A 12,387-nucleotide genomic window follows, 5' to 3' on the forward strand; every position below is an offset into this window, starting at 1 on the left:
AGATCTTTGTGTATCTGACTAAGGGGTCGTCCAAGGTGTATTTTTAACCTTCATCTTGTATTTGTGTTTTTAATCGTGTCCTTTTTCAAAATGTTTGTGAGTGAAATAAAGATAGACTGAGGGGAAAGTCTATACCTTTCAGTTTCAGGAAGTGGATATAGTTAGAGTCAACTTTTCCTCCCTACTGTCTGTTTTCAACTTGCTATAGTTTTAGATTTTCACTATAAAAAGGTCTGAGAACATTAAGGACAGTGGTTGGTACGCCTATAAATCCTAACTTAATTCCCTTCTCATACTGTTAGAAAGAAAGAGAAAGAAAGAAAGAAAGGAAGGAAGAAAGAGAAAGTCCAGCTAAGTGGTGTGTCCTCTGCGGCTGACCTTCGTGCGACCTCTCCCTGTTTACCTCTGACCACATGTCCAACCCTCCTGGCGTTCCTCCACCAACCTCGGAATTTCCGGATTTCCGGAACCGCTAATCGCGGTTTGTGTGTTTGTTTTAGCGGTGATTACAGCCAGGGGCTCGTTAGCCGAGTGGCCTTAATGAAGTTTTGCTGTGTATGAAGTCTTCAAGGCTGATCGTAGGTATCACCAGGTGGTCTGGATTTGTAGGCCACTTTGTTATGGCCATTCCAATTTATTTACCTGGTTCTCATACTTTTTATTGTAAAGATTTACAGGACAAGATAAAATTTAGGGCTTAGAGGAAAACAACATTTCCTTTAGACTCTTGATGTGTTTTTATACTGATTTTCTGAGATTAATTTGTTGATATTCTGTTGGAACATAAATAGTTTTATGTTTTTTCTAAAGACATTTGGGGTAGGAGAACTACACTGTAGGTTATTCCCAGGGTGTTTATGAAAATTTCAAAAGAAAAAAAAAATGATTGAAACCAATTTAGATAGCCCTTGTGGACTTTTGAAATGATTCGAAATTAATGTCTTGCTTCATTAAAATTTATAAATAGATGCTTAGTTGATCCAACCAACTCAATTATCTTGGCTACAATCATTAAAAGAAAGAAGTCAAACCCTTCTGGTCAAAAATTTATTCCTAACTAAAAGTCTTGAAGAATATTTCCCAAGAACCCTACAGTTCTGCTAGCCCGGCCGTCCACTTCTCCAGAATCAGAAATGGAATCAGGCCTTGATGGTGGCCTGGAACCAAGAATGTTTACCTTAAGGATTACCTCCCGAAGATTTACACAACTAAAGACACAAAACTTTCCCTCCGGTTGTTGGTACAGGCTCCTACGTAAGAACCGTTGCCATGGCAGCGGCTCATTAAATTCTTTTCTACTTTCCCCGGTCCCCACCAATGGTGGTACAGAGGAGGGATGCTCAGTAGCATGGCTGATAGCAGGCTTTGTTAGAGGGGCAGGGTATTGTGTGGAGGGTCGCTGCTACAAAGGGCCTCAGAAGGCTGAAATTCTGACAGTTCAAAGGTTGGGAGAGCGAACCTTTACCCCCGTGGGACTTGCAGAGGTTGGAGTTGTTTTCGGGGTTTGTTTTCGGTGGATATGGAGTTAGAAAGTAAGTCTGTGTGATTTTTTTCATTGTATTCAGCATAACAGTTGTGAAAATGTTGATAGTTAAGGGTAGGTGTAAGTTTTACACCAGCTTGTAGTGGCAGATGTTGTAAGTTTAATTCAGAAGTAGGTTTGACAATTTTGTAAGGGTAAGACTTTCTCATTTGATTATTGTTGTCAGAGCATGGAAATAGGAAACATGCAATCTGAGTAGAAAACATGCAATCTGGGTAATCGGTATTACTAGTAACTGAATGATAACCTAGATGTTGTGAAAAGTGTTCATTGTTAAGGCTAAAGGTCTAACTTAAAGGTTTTTTACAAGCCAGTAGCGGCAGATGTTGTAGGTTCATTCAGAAGTACAAGTAGGTTTGGTTCTGTTCTATGGGTCTGTCTTACGTTTGTTGTTGAGCTTGAACCTTAATCTATTCATGGAAGTACAAAACATTGAAGTCTGGATAACCTGTATAACTAATAACAGTCCAGATGTTGTGAAAGTGTTCATAGTTTAGAGAAGGGGTAAGTGTTATACAAGCAGGTAGTGGCAGATGTTACGGGTTCATTCAGAAGAACTGGTAGGTTTGGTAATGTTCGAATTCTATGGTTCTTTCTTATTTGATTATTGTTGAGCTTGGAAGTTCAAAATATGCAGGTCTGGATAATCTGTATAGCTGATGACAGTCCTTAATGTTGTGAAAGTGTTCTTAGTTTAGAGAAGGGGTAAGTGTTATACATAGTGGTAGTGGCAGATGTTACGGGTTCATTCAGAAGAACTGGTAAGTTTGGTAATGTTCGAATTCTATGGTTCTTTCTTATTTGATTGTTGTTGAGCTTGGAAGTTCAAAATATGCAGGTCTGGATAACCTGTATAACTAATTACAGTCCAGATGTTGTGAAAGTGTTCATAGTTTAGAGAAGGGGTAAGTGTTATACAAGAACTGGTAGTGGCAGATGTTGTGGGTTCATTCAGAAGAACAGGTAACTTTGGTAATGTTCGAATTCTATGGTTCTTTCTTATTTGATTGTTGTTGAGCTTGGAAGTTCAAAATATGCAGGTCTGGATAATCTGTGTAACTGATGACAGTCCAGATGTTGTGGAAGTGTTCATACAACTGTAGTTTAGGGAAGGAATAAGTGTTATACATACGGGTAGTGGCAGATGTTGATGGTCATTCAGAGGGAGCTTTCATGACGTTCTATGGGTCTTTTGATACCTTTGTTAAGCTTGGAAGCACAAAACATGATAAGCTGGGTGACACTGATTCTTGTATTATATCAATGTTGCAAATTTGTGAAAATTTGAAAGTTTGGAGGAAGTTTTGTGATGTAATTGTGTTTTAGCTTGTTGTTGTAATTAATAATAAAGTGCTTTGTTAACAAACAATAGGTTGAATGGGTCTTTCAAAACACTCAGATAGCTTTGAATGGAATTCAGTGTAGAGTACAGATCTAAAGTTGTAGACCGTTCATGTTCCGAGACATGGAAGTCACTGCATATGTCACCAGTTTCACTTTTTACATACATACATCTTCAGCTAAGGGTTAGAATGTTATCTTGAAGTTCATAAATGTATATTGAAGTGGATAGAGTGCATAGTTAGAGTAGCAGGGCCAATGACAGTCAATAATACATGTATTTACCATTGTTGTCATTCAGGTTGGAGTATGTAACGTTAAATAATAGGTACAAAATCAAAATCAGCCAAATATGCAATTTTTTTTTCATCTGGAAAGACATTCTTTTCTTTATAAATTAAAAATTAAAAATTAAAAATAAATATTTTGCAAATAAACTTGTTATATATCAGAAAAAAATGTGTGCAGTGAGTCCATAAGCTTTGATATCAATAAAATTATCAAATGGGAGGGGCCCAATATAAATGTACCGGGCTACAGGGGTATGTATGTATCAATGATTACTCTGTTGGCATACTCATTAATCAATTTGTTGACACAAGAGTATATCAGGTTATACTTCAATAAGTAATGAACTTTGAAAGAAGCAGGCATACCAGTGTAGGAGAAATATATGGAACTTGATTTTACAAGAACAATTGACTACATCAATCGCTATGTTCATATAGAACATTCCTAGTGTAAGGCCACACCAATTTAATTTCTTTCTTCACGGATTCGCTCGCTCCTATTTTTTGGAAAAAAATAAAAAAATAAAAATTACCACTCAGCAAATTTTCACCATTAATGAAATCATTCACCAACTTTCTGGTGTAGCAAATTGGCCTTTATATTATAAGCTCCTTAAAGTGTGGGTACAGGTGCTGTTACTGTACAATAATAGTATTTTTGTACTTTTTTCAAGCTGAAAACTTTTTTTCTTTATGTTTTGGATTAGCCGTTACCTTTACCCCAACCATTTTACAATTTTTATTTTTATTTCGCCCTCTCGCTCCATATTTTTTATGAAAAAATTCGTGAACCAAGAAATTAAATTGGTGTGGCCTAAAGTATCTAGGCTAATAAGAAGGTAACAGCCTATCATGTGTCATGTAGTTTTAGCAATAGGCTAATTCATGGTATCAAATTTAAAGGTTCGTTAACTTTTGCAGCATTGAAGGATTTATGATTGTATTTCAAGAAAGGCAACTTTGAATTTTTTTTAAGTGCTCAGAACAAAATAATAAACTAATAATCCTATAACTGCTGCTCATTTTATATCCTCCCATAACTGCAGTATCAGCAAGCAAAATTCCAGAATTTTGGGGGTTACAGTATTGCTTCTATCTGCCTTATTGTTTGTAACAATTTTCCCACCTTTTACCACAGTGCTTCTGGATGTACACATATCAATGAGCTTTCATTTTCAAAACACATGGAACAATAGAAGTCATCCCTAACATTCCTACCTTCAGAATTGAAATGTCATTGAAGAGGTTCATCAATCAGTCACTTATGGATCCAGTTACTATTAATTTTCTTCCAACAGTGACTGTTTTAAAGGTAAAAAAAAACAGTCACCGTTGGAAGAAAATTGATAGTAACAAAATTGAAATAGATTTTCCCAGAACCATGTAGTTGAGTTGATCAAGCCCAACTGATCTCACATTGATATTCAAATTCCCCGCCCTTCCCCATCTTACTGCCCTCAGTATGGATACCTGTTGACACCCAGTCATCCTTACAATGGGCTAACCCTGGAACAAAGGGCAGGTACATACCTGTGTACAGAACACTCACATGAGCACAGGTGTGGCACACAGGTGAGAGCACGCCCGCGCACCTTGAACCACTCACTAGTAACATGACCTCCTCAGGTGGCAGCATGGAGCCGGGATATATCTTTGGTAGGTACATGTAACATTAACTGTCTTGGAGCTCTGTTTTGTAAACTGGAGTATATCTTTGGTAGGTACAGGTAACTGTCTTGGAGTTTTATTTTGTAATCTGGGTTTTAGGTGCAACAGGTTGATATAGGTGGCATATAGGTGGCTAGCTGATGTTCAAATGTGTATGATTTTTGTGAGGACTATATATAGGGGTACCTGTATACATATACATATATGCATAGTGATTATATAAGGGTAGAGAGTAGGGTTTTTCTTGTTGAACCGGGATATATCTTTGGTACATGTAACTGTTTTGTAGCTCTGTTTTGTAGACTGGGTTTTAGGCACAACAGGTAGCATATAGGTGGTTGGCCATAGAGTTACAGTATATGCATATATTTATATATAATATAATATAATGTATGTCAGGGTAGTATGTTGAAAGAGACTTTGATCATTATGCTAGGAATGTGTTGGGTATTTTGCCGGTTGGGAATCCTTTGTTTCAAGTCAAGTCATTGATCTAAAGTGACATTGATTGAAGTTTAAAGATGCTGCATTGTAAGGGAATATTTCAATATTTTAAAACTCCAATTTTAGTCTCTACGCTGTAGCCTCTACCCTGTCGTATTATATACTAGTAATCCGCATATATAAGATCATAGAATATTGGTATCAATCTTGTTTTATATGTTGTGAATACAAAATAGCAGCACACATGTGCCATTTAGCTCTGAGGCGAGTTTTAGGTACAATGTGTCAGGTGGGATCTATTGTGATAAGAGTTTGCCTGTGGTTTTCATAGGAATGTCATTCTATAGTTTGAATCGAGCTGCAAATATAGTGCACATTTCAGGCTTGTAGCAATGTTGTTTTGTTTCTTGCATTTGAAATACCAGATTTACAATGTACCTCTTTAGAAACCAGGTCTTAGTTTGGTGTAGGGTTTCTCCTGAACTCTCTCTGAACTGAATAATGATACATCTAGTCTGGAACTGGACTGTTCCATGCTGTTGTAACGTTCTGTTTTTGTTTCATTTCTCCATTTTTTGTACATTTGTTCCCCCTCATCCCAACAAAACACACCCAAAGCAAATTGTACAAAGAATTGTTGTGTTTTACAGGGAAAGAAGTGGTTTTTACGGAAGCGTGTGGGTGCAGTTTAGATAAATATCCTACTTGTTATGTTTCTAGTGGTACTGAATTTAAGGCAGGATATGGGGTAACTCTTTTCTGGAACTGGTGAAAGAAGAACAGTGATCAAGGAGGTTGAAAGAGGGCCTATTAAGTCTATTTCAACGTCCTTGCTTGCGGTGATCAAAGTGTTTTGTGATAGACTTTTAATTGGTGCAACCATTATGTGTTGGGGCTTTCCTTTGAAACATTCATAACAGTTAAGTACTGTAACAATTCCCTAAATTTTTGTGTCATATACAATGTTATTTTTGGCATATACAATGCAATTCTTTTTCACATTGAGTGTAACATAATAAGCAGAAAATAATGGTGCATTGTCAAGTTGCCTTCTCTATTTTCTGTCTGTGACTGGAGTTCAAAGTATGATAGTCATGACGTTGGTTCACTTATCCTACTTGTGTTTACCTGTCCTACCTGTAACAATAGGTGTACAGGTGTGCAATGTACCTGTGTGTACCTGGTGTGTCTATTGTAACAATGATTTTTAGTGGGAAATGCACAGTCCAACAAAACTTGAGTTTGGACAGCCTAATTGGTTTTTGGTACCATTGTGTTTAGATATGTCCAGTTGAGTGCAGCCTTTGTATTGTTATTGTTTCACCTTCAATACCTGTTCATTTCTGTTGTTATTCCAACAGACAGGTGAACAATACAAAACCTTTACAGGTACTTGTGAATGGGATGTTCATTAACTGGAAAGGTCTTGACTCTTAAAGAATCTTGTCGTGACTGTAAGATTTTATAAGTTCTAAATCATCAAACTGTAGTGTGTAAAAAGTGTGTTTTCAAACCAAACTATAATCTAATCATAGCCACAGTTCATATTCCATTTTTGCAGTTAAATTTTTAGACTCTTCCATTCCCCAGTTCAACTGAGAAGTTTCATTTTTGTGTTTCACATGTATACAGTTAAGCTGATGTGTTACGCCAAAGGGCGGTTATACCGGCTATATAGATACAGATACAGAAGCTGGTGTGTTACGCCGAAAGGCAGTTATACCGGCTATATAGATACAGATACAGATACAGTTCTACAGCATAAATTAAGTTATAAATCTGAAACTGTGATTTTTCAACTTTGGACTTTCATAGACTTTATACATTCAGTCTATATTCCCAGTTAATATAACACAGTTTACTACAGTACCTGTAAGAATAATGTTCCTACATTATAAGGGTATAGCCCACACTGTGCAGGGTTGAACAAGTTTTCTAAAATCCACTTGTCCTATCGGGCAAGCACATAAAAAATGTACTTGCCCGAACCAATTTTTCTCTTGCCCAAAATTCAAATGTCACTGTTACTAGTATATGCGTGGAATTCTCTGTAGACAATTGCTTGATGTCATGACTGTAAAAAGTAACAAGTATACCAAAATTGCACTAAAATCAATGGAAAAATCTTACTTGCCCGATCGGACAAGTGGGGTAGGACATGCACTTGCCCGAACAGCACTTTCACTTGCCCTGGACAATAGGGCTAGTGGACTTGTTTATCCCTGCTGTGCATTGAACAGAAACTAACCCACCATACATAATTAACGACATGTACATGCACACCTTTGTGTGTTTCACACTCCACCCCCCTGCAGTACAGATCACCATGGCGATGATTACATGACAGTGAGTGGTTCTCAGTCTGTGGTTTTATGTGCTTTTCTCTGCCCTTTGTGCTCTGTAGGTCAATACTAGTACCCTAATCTCCAAGCAGATCCTACAATGGCATAAGATAGTACCAAACTGGCCAAGGAGTGTAGTCAGTCAAGAGGTGCCCATTTGCCCGGTAGCAAAACACACTCCTAAGCCGGCTTCACTCCTCTGCCAGCTTTTGATACTATCTTATGCTACCGTAGGATCTGCTTGGAGATTACTAGTACCCAGGATAACAGTATCATGGGCAGAAATACTGTATTGTGTATTCAATGTGATGTAATACTTGGTTATTAAGACCCCCTTGGTTACGTCTTTCGTTCACTGTAACAGTTGTGTTCATGTGAACTGTTCTATCAAGCTGCTTTTTTAACAGCTCTGAGCTTCATTGGTTTAACTGGTGACATTGAGTCTATGATATATAAATAGAAGAACACATATTTTGTAACAGGAGAAAATTTTAGTGTCCTGGAACAAAACAAAACAAAACAAGAAATTGTTGCGATTCCTGAATCCAGTTTGTGGTTTTATGTGCTTTTCTCTGCCCTTTGTGCACTGTAGGTCATGACTACCCCAGGATCACTATATTATGTGCAGACTTTGTATTGTGTATTCAATAGTAAAGCAAATTCATGCCCTATCGGACAAAGTACAGGCAAAAGGTAGTAATACAGTAAACATGGTTTCTAAGACAAATCTAAAACATGGATTAAAAAAACTATTCTATTACATTTGTTCGGCTTCTTCTCGTCTCGTAGTAATGTTAAATATGAAGCTTGAGATGTGTTTGTATAATGTGATTGTATGGTTAAGACACCCTTGGTTATTTCTTCGATCTTGATGACTTTTGTGTTCGTGAGAACTGATTTATCAAGCTGCTTTTTTTCATAGAACTTCAATTTGGTTTAACCGATGACGTTTAGTCAACTGTATATAAAAAATTAATGATATTTCATAGGATGAGAAATAATGATGAGAATGTCAATTGCAAATTCTTAAACCAGTATTTGCATTTTAACAGCCGTGCATGCTATTTATAAAGAACTTAATCAGCCTTTTCTTTACACACTTTAGTTTTATACAGTTGGTCTGACAGCTAATGTAGCAGGTAATACATTAATCGTTCTTTGAAAAATTCAGCAACACCCTTCCAGTTAGTGTAATGCTATATTTGAGACAATGCTATACTTTCCTGAAGCAGCATACTGTTATTGACCTTAAAATGTTCTAAAGTAAATAGCTTTAACATTAACTAGATGGTCCATACTGTTAGATTAAATTAGATTAGATTACTTAGTGTTTGATTTTAGCAATAGGGCATAGTTCAACTTCTATGTATATACAGATTGCCATACCCTGTACCTCTTACAACTGTAGCACAATTGAGTTCTTCTATTCAGTAATACAATGTGTTAAAAAAAGAGCAACTCCCAAAGTATTTTAAACATGCTTAGTACATTTCTTGAGTGTTTGCTACCATCACAATCTTTCACACCAGGTAAGTTCTGGGTGAGATACAGTTTCTTTAAGAATGTTTGCGTATGTCTTAAGGTACAGGAGGTGACTATTTAAGCCTCCTTAGCTGGTGTTTAGAAAGCCGCACCTTTCCTTGTTGTTCTAAGAGGCTGCACCATAACAAAGGGCCCAGCCAACCTGAACTAACACAGTTGGGGACTCCAGTAGTTGGCAACAATGAAAGGAAAATGTTGCAAAGAAATGTATACATGTACATTGTAGCAACATAACAGGGACATTCTTAATATGGCTTATCCTAAGTCTTTAGCAAACTGGAATTTTTTATATTCAAGCTTAGTTTACTGGAATGGAGGCCACATTTATTCATTAATCCAAGTAAAATGCAAAGCAGATGGCTGGGAGGAAGCCTGGAATCTGACTATTTTCACTCCCTAAAATTGTGTGTACCAAAATACATTTATTGGAGAATAAGCAAATGAAAAAAAAAAAGATATGGCCATGTAACAAAGTCTCCCTGGTGATATTATTACATTCCTTCAGTTTAACTGCAATTTCATTGATACATACATTTATGTGAACATTTTGGTTGATGAAATATTGAAGAATGATTTTTATTCAACAGGCACTCTGGGTTATAAAACCTACCAGTCTATTTACTGTGCTATCATGCAGAGTTTTCCTGTTGTTACAACTGGCAGCATGTACGTGTGTATGTTGAAAACACTTGTTAATAAGTTATCATTTGTTTGTCTGTAACATTATCAACCTCTTGAATTTGTTTGAGGACTTGTTACGTAACATTTACTCATAAAGGAAGGTGTCAACTTATTATTACTGAGTGATGATTGATTTACTTGTTATTAAAGACTCATTTTTTAAATATCATTTTGGCTTTATTCAAGGTTCATACATGTACATGTATTTAGCAAATACAAAGCAACACAGAAAATGATGAACAAAGTACTGCTTACTGTATAATGTAAATGGGAAAATATGCTTTATGTTGAGCTCAATGAAAACTTAAGACTAGATATATCTGTCTCCCGCCCGTCTATCCTCGTGTTTTGACATTCAATTGCAAAATTAAACCACTGCGAACACTCCATTTTTCCTTATCATTTTAGCAATTAGATTCCTGTGAACACTTCCCATTTTATAGTTAATACTGGTTGCTTATTATCAACCTAGTCACTATGATTGTAACTAACCAACTTTATGTTTTCTACAGATTCGCTGGACCTGCTGAAGCTAGGCCATGTTTGTGCGTGCAGAAGTTATTATTAACTTGTTGTTAGTTAATAACTATTGTTAATAACCTATTACTATATTTGTTACAGATTCGCTGGACCTGCTGAAGCTAGGCCATGTTTGTGCGTGCAGAAGTTATTATTAACTTGTTGTTAGTTAATAACTATTGTTAATAACCTATTACTATATTTGTTACAGATTCGCTGGACCTGCTGAAGCTAGGCCATGTTTGTGTGCAGAAGTTATTATTAACTTGTTGTGAGTTAATAACTATTGTTAATAACCTATTACTATATTTGTTACAGATTCGCTGGACCTGCTGAAGCTAGGCCATGTTTGTGTGCAGAAGTTATTACTAACTTGTTGTTAGTTAATAACTATTGTTAATAACCTATTACTGTATTTGTTACAGATTCGCTGGACCTGCTGAAGCTAGGCCATGTTTGTGTGCAGAAGTTATTATTAACTTGTTGTTAGTTAATGACTATTGTTAATAACCTATTACTATGTTTGTTACAGATTCGCTGGACCTGCTAAAGCTTGGCCATGTTTGTGTCTGCAGAAGTTATTATTAACTTGTTGTTAGTTAATAACTATTGTTAATAACCTATTACTGTATTTGTTACAGATTCGCTGGACCTGCTGAAGCTAGGCCATGTATGTGTGCAGAAGTTATTATTAACTTGTTGTTAGTTAATCACTATTGTTAATAACCTATTACTATATTTGTTACAGATTCGCTGGACCTGCTGAAGCTAGGCCATATTTGTGTGCAGAAGTTATTATTAACTTGTTGTTAGTTAATCACTATTGTTAATAACCTATTACTATATTTGTTACAGATTCGCTGGACCTGCTGAAGCTAGGCCATGTATGTGTGCAGAAGTTATTATTAACTTGTTGTTAGTTAATCACTATTGTTAATAACCTATTACTATATTTGTTACAGATTCGCTGGACCTGCTGAAGCTAGGCCATGTATGTGTGCAGAAGTTATTATTAACTTATTATTAGTTAATCACTATTGTTAATAACCTATTACTATATTTGTTACAGATTCGCTGGACCTGCTGAAGCTAGGCCATGTATGTGTGCAGAAAGACACTCAAATCTCTGAGGTGTACGATGTTAAAGACAAGCTGGGACAGTAAGTACAACTTTTCTTACAACACTAAGAAAATCATCTACAAACATTTATCTATTTTTTATCAAAAATTGGTGGCACTTGAACATATCATATTATTTTTTATTTATTTATTCATCTCAAAACATGTGGGTAGCCCCTTCAACTTGATCTACTGTCATATTGGCTGTAATCGGTTGAGTCCACAAAGTTTCTTTCTGTCTTATCAAAAATTCTTTAAATATGACATTGCTGTATCAAAAGAAGTTCAAATATTAAGCTGAATTTTTTCTGCTAGCCATTCCAACATCCTTGAAGGCAATTATCCAGCTTATTCTTGAGATGTGATATGATCATTTACACTTTCAGTCGGATATTGTGAAGCATACTCCTTACTATTCATGCATGATTGTGAAGTTTAAAAAGGTTTTCAAACTTTTTTTCAAACTTGATTTCCGCAGCAAACAGTCTCAAGTTCTAACCTTTTCCATATGTACCAATTTTAGTCCGTGGAGGATGGTAAAATGGCAAGAATTTTGAACAGCAAGATTCCACCACATTTCAGAATTTCTGCTGATACCAAAAATAGATCAGAGGTTTTCCGGTCAAGGCTAACAAATTAACGCTGTGTAAAGCAGAGGGCAGTACGTCCAGGGTTGGATCTGTTCTGACATTTATGCCTCAGGGCCTGGGGGTTAGGCCTAGGGAAAAAAATGTTGTGTTTCCTGTTTCAGTCCTGAAAAAATTAGGGTTGGTAGGTAGGGATTATCTTCTTTTTTTTCTTGTAATTTTTTTTTGGCTGGCCAAAACTCTAGTGATACATATTACAATACAGTCAAACAAAGTAAACTGAAGTGCATGAGGACACTTCTCTTTTAATG

The 12,387-nt window shown here is 36.2% G+C and overlaps 1 protein-coding gene across 1 annotated transcript in view; it reads left to right on the forward strand.

Moving 5' to 3' along the window:
- LOC118405888 (myosin light chain kinase, smooth muscle-like) overlaps positions 1 to 12,387 on the forward strand; it is a 42,324-nt gene that overhangs the window by 21,321 nt on the left and 8,616 nt on the right. Inside the window, exon 2 of the mRNA XM_035805714.1 lies at positions 11,440 to 11,530. Coding sequence (XP_035661607.1) covers positions 11,440 to 11,530 — 91 coding nt within the window. The remainder of the gene's footprint in view (positions 1 to 11,439; positions 11,531 to 12,387) is intronic.

This window comes from Branchiostoma floridae, chromosome 18 (genome assembly GCF_000003815.2).
Source record: "Branchiostoma floridae strain S238N-H82 chromosome 18, Bfl_VNyyK, whole genome shotgun sequence".
In the NCBI taxonomy this organism is placed as follows: domain Eukaryota; kingdom Metazoa; phylum Chordata; class Leptocardii; order Amphioxiformes; family Branchiostomatidae; genus Branchiostoma; species Branchiostoma floridae.